The 10971-nt window shown below is 32.2% G+C and overlaps 1 protein-coding gene across 1 annotated transcript; it reads left to right on the plus strand.

Moving 5' to 3' along the window:
- Window positions 1-4830: 4830 nt before the first annotated feature.
- On the plus strand, window positions 4831-6153 carry LOC133803676 (ethylene-responsive transcription factor ERF014-like). Its single transcript, XM_062241791.1, has one exon. The coding sequence runs from the start codon at window positions 5057-5059 to the stop codon at window positions 5822-5824; it is 768 nt and encodes a 255-aa protein (XP_062097775.1). The 5' UTR covers window positions 4831-5056; the 3' UTR covers window positions 5825-6153.
- The last annotated feature ends 4818 nt before the right edge of the window (window positions 6154-10971 follow it).

The following is a 10971-nucleotide window of genomic DNA, read 5'->3' on the forward strand; positions in this document are numbered from 1 at the left end:
CAATCTATAAGAATGTATAAATTTCATATCTGTTAAGCTATATCCCCAGCCATATACATCATTGAGTCCCCAAAACAATAGCTCTTAGCCTGATCATTCTGACAAACCGTAATGCATGAATCAAATGATCAGATGACATATATGAGAGTTCATAGTAACTTTAGGATTAAGATTAGTTTGTATATGATCATCATTTTATGTGTTTTATAATACTATGAAATAGTATTTAAACAAGTATTATCAAATCACATCTGGTCCAGTTCTACATACTCTCAGTATGCAAAGTACATCCACTAAAGTGTCCTACTACATTAGCAACCCGAATCTAGATCACATGTATTCATAATACTAGTGGACTATACTAGCAGTAATTAACCTAAATATTACACAACTTTATTTTGCTGCAAACTATTTAAGTCCATTATCTCAATCTCGATCCTCTCATACCAATATGAGATTGAGACCACATAGATGAACTTGGGAATAATCTAATATTTACTTAATATTATTAACAATAATATAGTATATAAGCTACATATACACAATAATTCAATTCATTTATTCATTTCATTAAAACCTTTGTCAACTACAATTGCTTTAATGGCACAATTCCCAACAGATCCAACCAACATAGAGGCTCAAATTCTTGCACAATTTGAAGAAAAAAACTATCACAAACCCATTTTTACAATTAACAAAAAATCATATAAATATTGATAAAAAAAATTCATTTTAAAGAACAAAATACAAAAAAAAAAGGGTTTTAAATACACTTACTTGAAGAAATGGGGGCCAAAATTGGCCTGAAAATCGCCTACAAGGGCGCTGGGCGGTGCAGAATGGCGAAAATCACCCAAATTCGTCTATGGTTTTTCAGAGTTTAGGAAAATGGGGAAGAAAGGGGCTCAGGTTGGGGTTAATGATGAGGGACTCTATAGTGACGACATGTCGTCGCTATAGACAATACCCAAAATCGTCGCTGGAGACAGAACGCACTGTTTAAATTAAGAGTTTTTGGAACCTATATTGACAACAACTTTGATTGATACTTCTTGGCGGTCAATTTTCCCTCCATTTTTTTCGGACTCTAAAGCGACGACATGTCGTTGCTATAAATAGCACGAACCATTTCAGTGAATAGATTTTGGTCTCTATAGCAACGACATGATGTCGCTATTTCATGCCACAATTTGGCAGAATTTTCTTGGCGATCTATTTGCCCTCCTTTTTTTCGGTACCTTGTCGTCGCTATATACCTGATATTTTTTCAAGGGCCTGTTCACTTTCCCTCCAATTTTTTCCCTTGGTCCTACAGCAACGACATGTCGTCGCAGTATGAATTTTTTTTTGAGGGATTTTCCATGTTACCCCCTTTAGTTCCCTCCAAATTTATCGCCCTTGTCGTCGCTGTAGGCCTATATTTTCAATAAATTAAGTAAAAAGCTCTGTGTGCAGTAATGATTCCCACATCGATCGTCCATGTAGTACTACTCCATGCATGTGTGTGCATGTGTCTAGCTATCCCAATATAGCTTTAAATTAAAAGAGATTTTATTTTTTAAATTGAATTCTTTTCTACACTTTAGTATATATATATATTTATCAAATTCTGACCTATCTTTTGCTTAATAATGTTCATGTTCCATAATTTGAAACTGTCCAATTACAAAACTTTATTATAAACGTCTCTTCTCATAGTAATTAATTTTAATTAATTTAAAATGAATTCTGATTACATACATAAGCGTAATTTGGAGGCATTAAAATTGTACATGAATTTTTTTCCTTTTTGTTGGCAATGGGTGTACTATAGTAGAGAATCTCGCATAGTTCGACTAGCTAAAATAAAACGAGAAAGAGGTACGTATTGCAATTGAGTATTACTAAAAGACATTAATAGTGTCTAACACATTTTAACTTGACATAGATACAATTTAATATCATCAAATTTTATATATTTTAATTTAAAATAAAATATCATCGACTCAATACAAAATTGTACAAATCAATATTAAAGTGGTACGGGACACCAGTGCTCTTACTATTAGGTAGTGTGATAAGTGAGAGAATAGCAAAAGTCAAGTATTGCAGGCGTAAGCAACTAAGCAAAACAATAAAAACAGTTGAGACATGTTTCTCTCTCTCTCTTCTATTTATTTAAAAGGAAGTTGATGAGAGAGAGAGAGATTTGCATGACGCGGTTTCGGAGCTGCGCGACAGGGAAAACACAGCTGTGGTCTGTGTGTATCATTATTTACATTACATAAGCAAAATCAAAATATCATAACAATAATATAAATATTTAAAAATTGTATGGCTTAATATTAATATCTATATCTATATCTATGTTATTATCTATCTAACTACGCGTGGGTGTAATTATATTTTTGTTGTTTTTGCATAACAGCCAGACTGAAAAGGCTCGCTAGCAAGCCTTACATTAGATCCTGGAAGCTGCCTAAACTGGAGAATCCGATGATATTTTTTTCCCTAATAAAACTAATTTATTATATATCATTAAGATTTGGGAAACACATTGGAGTAAATTACTAAAACGCCCCTCAATTATTTTCTGAATAATTTTCTAAAAATGGCAAACATAAAAAAAAAAAAAAAAAAAAAAAAAACTATTGTTGGGTTGTCAACTGTGGAAAGGAGTGACTTGTTGGGTAAGTCGGAAACTCTATAGAAGAAGCATTTAATAATAAAATTTCCTTTTACTTGGAATCTGATTTGAGCATGTGGGTTACAGGTTGCATTGTTCATATTTGCCTTCTTTTTTCCTTTCCTTTCTTTTTATTTTTTTAATTTTCAGTTTTCCTTACACGGTTACAGTTATTATTTTTGAATTTATTGCACTTTTAAGCTGTTTTTTCTCTTTAAATCATGCAATTGTGTGACTGCCCAACAAATTAAAAAGTTTTATTGAGTGTCAATGTTTTGACCAACACAAGCTATTTCATACAAGATAGTACAACAAATAATAAGGCCAAAATCATAATTAATATTGGCAAAATATAATTTTCGTCCTTATATTTTGTCTGAATATTTGATTGACCTCTATGTTTTCTTAAATAACAAAACAGACCATCTGTTTTGCAAAATAAAATAATATGATAATAAGAGCCCAATTTAGATAAAACATTTTTTTAAAATATGATGCAAATATCCATAGTTTTATTAAGTTAAGAATTAGTTAAATATTTAAAATAAATTAAATTGATTTTAAAATAAAAAACTATTTTAACTATTAAACTAATTAAAAAAAATCAAATTGAAACTAAACCAAAATTCAAACATAGATTCACAATAAAAAATCAAAATCAAATTCAAAATCCTAGAGAACAAAAATTCTATCCAAAAACCTCCTGATTTCATATCTTTATATTCACAAATCAAAATCGAAAAATCTTAGGTACTTCAAATTCCCCATCCTTATATTAAATCAACAGTCAGATTCAACCAAGAATCTTAAGCTCAACAAACCGAAGAACCATTCAAGCCCCAATTCAAGGTGAAGCATATTAAGCTAACACATAACTAAAATTAAATCAAGAACAACAAGAATACCAACCAAAAAATTGCAATCAAAACTCAAATTCATAGCAAACAAATTATTCAAATAATCTAACAATAAAATGCAGTATCTAATCATATCTTGGTTTAGCTTTTCATTTTTTTTACAAATTGAAACCTGAGTTCACAAATCTGCTCACTCTATCCCGTTGGCACCTTCCACTTCTTTCCAGAAATCATGAAAAACATAGCCTCATCTCTCTTCCATGGCCTTCGACCCTTGAAAACACGGACCCACCGTCGTTAGACCCTCGCATATCTTTGTGGGCTGGGATGCCACACGTGGGCTGATTGAAACTCACATGGGTTCTCTCAGATGTGGGTGCTCAGAACCGCACGCCTGGGGTCATAGGGGGTTTGCGCGCTTGGTTGCCGCAGCTTGGAATGAAGCATGGGTTGGGGCTCTTAGATGGGTTCTGCTTTTGGGTGCTTGAAAGCACAGAGGTGCGTGTCAGATGGGGCGGAGCGCTTGGGTTCGCTGATGGGGCGGAGCGCTTGGGTTCGCTGATGGGGCTTGGGGCTGGGTTTGGGTTCGTGGATGGGAAGAACAGAAGAGAAAAAAAGGAGAAGACCGGGAACAGAAAAGAGAGGAGAGAGAAAAGAAAATTAAAATATATTTTCATTATTTAATAAATTTATTAATTCAGAAATCTAAGGGTATTTTAGTCATATTGAAAAATTGTTTGACCAACATCGGGTTGAGGGTATCATTTTATTCTATTTTACAAAACACGTGGTCCATTTTGCCATTTAACAAAATATAAGGGCCGATCGAGTATTCGGACAAAACACATGAGCCATATTAGTATTTTCCCATTGATATTTTATATAGAAATAAAAATATTGCATTGAATGGGATTACAAGAAAATTTACAAACATTCATTTTCGAAAAAATTGCCAGTGATCGTAGAATTGCTTTGGAGTCAATGAATACTTCAGTAATTTTAGAACTCATCAAGAAATTAAATTTTATATTTCCCTTACACAACCAGGTTGCTTGAAAGTAATTTTCCAACCACCCCTTTCTCTATCTTAATTAAATAAAAGATTATGTAGCAAATAGTAATTAATGAATCATTTCTATTTTCATAAGCATGAGGACAGCAAAGTCATTTTCAAAATTATTTTCTATTCCCATTTACATAAACTAAAATATATCTGTCACGCATTATCATATTCAAAAAAAAAAGTACTACACTACCATTTCTATTACCAGTTCTCCACTGGGGTAAGAGAGAGAGAGAGATCTCAGAGTTCCATATCTATAAATACCAACATTTCCACCCTCAAAATGAGTTCCTGTCCTCTACAATAAGAAAACTTCAACACAATCTTCCAAAACGCTACACAAAGCCTTGATCACAAGTTTAGTACTTCGTTACAAAACTCACTAATACTACTGTTGCTACTACTGCTGCTTCTGCTATTGTTTCACTTTGTTTCTTATTACAAGAATATTTGGATCCAAGTTTCGGAGCCATGGTGAAGACGGAAAAGAAAATGGAGCAAAACCCATTGAAGCCAACGCCATTGACGATTGGGAAGAAGAAGTACAAGGGTGTAAGAATGAGAACCTGGGGCTCTTGGGTCTCTGAAATAAGGGCACCTAATCAGAAGACCAGAATATGGTTAGGCTCCTATTCAACGGCTGAGGCTGCAGCTAGAGCATACGACGCCGCTTTGTTGTGCCTCAAAGGATCTTCCGCCAATCTCAACTTCCCTCTCAGTAGTACTACTATCTCTTCTCATCAGAACATGATCCCAAACGATGTCGTTTTGTCCCCAAAGTCCATCCAGAGAGTCGCCGCAGCTGCTGCCAATACGACAACGACGACTTTCGTTAACGACATTATTAGTATCAATACCGCTACTGCCACCGCTGCTCCTGCTGCCACTACTACTGCTACTACAACTGCCGCCACTTCTTCATCTCCGTCGCCGTCTTCGTCGTCTTCATCGGCGGTCTCATCTCCGTTTGATCTGGTTGATGATGAAGCTTCTTTGAGGGGTTCATTTGGTTCCCACATCGATATGACTAATTATGATTATCATCAGCAACAGCAGGGTGGTGTTATTTCTCATATCGATCAATCAATGGCTATGATGGAATCTTGGTACAACTTCGACGGTCTACAATCGCCAAACATTGATCAGATGCTTTACAATGGGTGTACAAGCTTGTTTGATCCACAATTTATGGAAGATCAATATGAAGAAAGCGACATTCCTTTGTGGAGCTTCTGCTGATCGATCAAGAAACACAAAATTTTATTCATCAAGATTTATATATATATATATATTCCATTATTCTTTATAATATATATTCCATATTCATTTTCATTGACGATCTTTATCTTGCTTAAAGATTTTACTGACAGTGACACCCCAAAAAAAATCATATATATGTTATTTAGTCCAAGTATAATTACCATAATTAGGAAAATTCACTCTTTGAGATGAGACATTGATTTTTTTGGACTCTCTCATGTGGGTTTAATTTATATATCAAATATATGTAAGATTTTTGTTTTTTTTTAAAAAAAAATATATATATTTTGTTTATTGAATGATTATAATGCAAAGTGTGTAGCTTTTTGTTTATTCGAACAAGCAAAGAGTAGTTTTAATTATATATGTGCCAATGTTATCGATGGTCTTCCACAAGAGAAAATTTGACTAATCCGTTTTCTTTATTTAATTATTATATATGTATGTCTTCATTAATTACGTTTGGTATATATTTTTAATTTTTTTGTATATATTACTCCGAGGTAAGCCTAGCCAGCTACATTCTATACATATAATTATATATATATATATACATAGATGCCATTAAATTATGATATTATTACGTAATGTAAAGTAAAATAGTATCCAAACTTGAAAGGTTCAAAGAGACGCGCTGGTTGTAGTGTGTGGAAGGTACTTTTAATTGTGAGATAATATAAACAGATACCAAAGTACACAGCTCCTGGAAACTTGAATCCATCTGAAACTATTTATTTATTTCATTTATTCTTAACCAAATATGAACGATCAATTTGAAATTGAAAAAGGCCATATATATATGTATACATTTTATAATATATTACACATACATGGGACGAACTAGTCATGAAAAGAAAGATGAACACAGGTAAGATAGAAAATGGTAAAATTGTGTACAGTGTATATTAACTTAAAACAATTGTTTCCTCACTTCTACGTATCATTGAATTAAGTGCACTTTGTAATAAGGTAGAAAAAAAAAATATACTCCTATTAATATTATTGTGAGTTTCTACCCATTATCAATAAATAATGCGGGCCAAGCTAGACCCTGCATGGTTGACGTTACGACGAAATTTCAGTATATATATTTTAAAATACCCTTAAAGATTTTAGTGTGTATATGTACTACAAACCGAAAATAATTATAATAAAAATATAAAGTCCATACATAAAATGTATTGAGACGAAAAACGAATAGGACATTTTTGTATATCCAAAAATTTGATCAAGCCTTGTTCTAATGAGTCTAACACAAAGATCACCACAGCACATGATCTGTCTTAAAGCGAAAAACTGGTGATGAAAGTTATGGTGTCCCATTTCTCTTTGTTTTCTCTCTTCATTGTATTTGGTCCATGTGATATCATATAATCCTTCTTCCATAATGGGCCATGCTCATCTACACTTTGGAATATAGCTCCAAGTGTTTGTTTTCCAAGATTTTGAAAACTCAAATAATAGGAAAGTCGTGAATCTTATATTACTTGTTTAAATTTGCACATACGCTATCTTTTGATGTCACAAAGTATTTTTTCTTTTTCTTTTTAATAAAATTATTTCTTATTTTGTACATATCCGATCATATATTCCAAAAGTGCTAATTTACTCACATTCCCTTCTTCTAAGATAAGATCTTCCTTTCAATATCTGACAAATAGTGAAAAATCTCTTTGATTTTGAATTTTGGAATAGAGAAATTTGAGGGTATACTTCTATTGCCTTCCTATTATTTGAGTGAGTGAATACTTCTGTTTTTTCATACTAGATCTCAAATTGCTTTTTTTTTTAAAAAAAAAAAAAAAAATCTCTAGATCCGTCAATTTTGATAAGAGCTCTAAGAAGCTCTTGTATACAATTATGTCACATCCTTACTACAAGAGTTAATATATTCGAATATATATTTTTTTATTTAAAAAAAAACAATTCAATTGATTTTAAGAATCGGTTTATTCTAGTATAAGTCGCTCATGAATTGGACCCTATGGGCCTTGGATTGGATGAGCCAGAGGCCCTGATGAATTTTATTCAAACGTTCTCATCATTATTTTTTGGGAAAAGTTGAGAACTACCCATTTTTAGGAGTAGTTAACTAAAGTTAGACACTAAATATATTTAGATGAACTTTACCCACTATTATCATGAAACTTCCCAAATTACTCTTATTTGAGCACATAATTCTAAGTGTTGTTGTAATGTATTATTGTATAGAAAAATAGTATAATGAGAATATTCATTATAAATCTGGGTATAAAAATAAGATGATTAATAAATGGGTCAAAATTAAAATGGTTATCGGGCACTTAGTCTAATTTCTTCTTATTTTTTTGGGGTAGAATTTGAGCACATGAAGCACCTACTACATGACAATTTTAATGCTTCAATTTATTCACTACATATCATGTGATCTTCAGAGTACTTAAGAGCATCAATTAGCCCGACATTAATTTCGATGGTACTCTAGATTAATTACCCTAATTTTGTCAAATACTACCAGTTTGTTGTCCTCCAGCACTTTCTTTCCTTTCTCTGTTTGATGGTTTTGTGTGCTAAATTAAATTATTTATGTATATACATATTAATATACATTAATACAGCATTATATTTATAAATAGTGAATGTACTTCCAAGCAATTAAACAAACGAGTAATTTAGAATTCGAAGCACTCTTTTATCTCACTCCATATCCTTATATCAATTTGAAGCTGAGAATTTTCAAATTGAGCATCAAAATTATTTATTATTAATATCTTTTCTCACATTCTTCATAGTCATTTGCAATATTGGCATTTTAAATTGTAAGTAGGAGTCTAAATGTCTAATGCTGAAATTTGGCTAAAAAGCGAGAGAGCCTAATTAAGTAAAAATTTAAATATTCAAATTGTTTCAAAGGATAGGTGAAAGGGGAAAAAAAGATGAGGAATATATATATATATATTTGTGTATAATATATAAATATATATTTACTTTAATGCTTGAACATGTTGATACTGATAATGATAATAGTTTTGTTTGTTTATGTTAACCCAAAGTATAAACATCTGCAGAAGTCGTTCAGATCTAACATTAAGCTTGCTTGACTTTATTAGGACAATTTTACGACAACCTTTATAATTTTAGTTTATCATGATTGAATGGGAATATGTTGTTAATAATTTTAGATTCTAATATTAGGACCTAATGATGAATACGTTTTATACAAAATAGTACCAATAATTAACAGCTTTTATTTTTATCTTATCTTTTAAAAGCAGTTACTCATCATCTTCCTAAGCTGCTTCATTTTATCTCACTCATAAGGAAATGACTAGATAGGAGGGTATCATAATAAGAATATAAGTTGATATCCATTCCAATTCCTAAAAACATTAATAAATGTGATAAGTGTCAATTTATTTATTTTTCAGTGTTTAAGAGTTTAGTTCTTTCTATATATTAGTATTAATAGTTTTTTTTGCGTTTATTAGGAGTTTTAAAATGTTACATGAGAAAAAGATAATCACAGAGCACCATAAAGAAAAATGCTCGTCTTGGTGCTACGCTTAGCTAGGCAATGATTTGGGACGTGTTCTAGTTTCTGGGTGATGCGACTTTGTTCAAATAGTGTTGCAGGGTTGCTTCATTCCAGTTGTGAGAGTCTCTAGGTGTTGTATGCTGTTATTGTATAGCGTTGCAGGGCTGTTACAAAATTTTGGACATAATTTGCATTAGTAATGTGACAGTGGTGTAGTATAAGTTCACTACAGGAAAAAATCTCTACAACGACGACATCTATTGCGACAAGTATGTAGTCGAAATACATGAAAAATTCATTTTTTTAATTTATTAAAATAAATAAGTTATAGTGACAACATGTCTTCGTTGTAGGATACCAGGAATTTGGAAGGAATAAGAGGTGGGAACTGTCTGTCGTCGCTGTAGAGTCCTCGTTGAAAAAAAAAGAGGGAAATATTTTTGTCGTCACTATAGGGTACGAAGGGAACTTGACCGCAAGAAGTTGATTATCAATTTTCACTCCCTAGTCGCTATAGAGACCCATTTAACCGAGTGAGCACTTAAAGTCATCGCTATAGGGTAAAAAAAACAGAGGGAAAGTGGATCGCCAAAACATTCAGTCACTACTATAAAAACGGGATTTTCCGACAGCTTTTAACTGTCGCTATTGAGTAACGACGACAGTCGACTAACTGTCGTATTTGCCTATGCCGGCGTAGGGATAGCCACGTCGACAGTTATTAGGTGTCGCCGTTCCTGGCTACGCCGACCGTTATTAGGTGTCGCCGACGGTGACCCCTAATAACTGTCGTGATTGACTGTCTATGGTGACAGTTTTTAACTGTCGCAAAGTTTCCATACCAGAGGACACTGCATATATGTTGTCAATGCCCCTGGTTTCAAAATCAACGCAAAAATTGCAGTAAAAGAATGCACATAAAAAATTAAATTAACATTGGTAACATTAACTTTATATTTGATTAGTTCTAACACTTTCTAAATAAAAGAAATACATAGTTCCAAAAAAGTTTGTCATAAAATGAATAATTAGCACAGTATGCACCTCAAAAAGATAAATTAACTCAACCTATAATTTGTTAGATTGATTCTGTATTTGATTAGTTCTAACAATTTCTAATAAAAGAAATACAAAGTTCAAAAAATGACTAAATCCCATCACATAGGTACTAAGCATGCATGCCATCATTTAGCGAGATGCGGTAGAATATATTTTGCCCACTCTTCTTGAACTTCATTAAATTCAGCGTCAGTATATAGTAAATCTGAATTGAACTGCAAATAATTGAAATTATAAGTTACATGTCAAATATATATGAAATTAAAATATAACTTTATTAAAGTTAAAAGATAAACACATTTAATTATTACATTATTCGATAGATATGCTCTGGTTATTTGTTGTGAAATGAGATCCCTAGCATACTTCATGCAGTAGATACCGCACTCTGTGGTTTTTGGTTGTTGTCGGCACCGTTAACATAGAAAAATATAAAAGTATATTACATATACTTGTTAGTATACTTATAATTTAAATCTTATGTTTTATAAAGTTGAATGTTACTTACTTTTGGACTATAATACTTTAGACTTACAACTCTTTTTCCTTTTTC

The sequence above is a fragment of the Humulus lupulus genome, chromosome X (assembly GCF_963169125.1).
Source record: "Humulus lupulus chromosome X, drHumLupu1.1, whole genome shotgun sequence".
In the NCBI taxonomy this organism is placed as follows: domain Eukaryota; kingdom Viridiplantae; phylum Streptophyta; class Magnoliopsida; order Rosales; family Cannabaceae; genus Humulus; species Humulus lupulus.

Excerpts from the sequence above, each read along its gene's own strand:
- LOC133803676 (XM_062241791.1), top strand. The coding sequence starts at position 5,057 with ATGGTGAAGACGGAAAAGAAAATGGAGCAAAACCCATTGAAGCCAACG.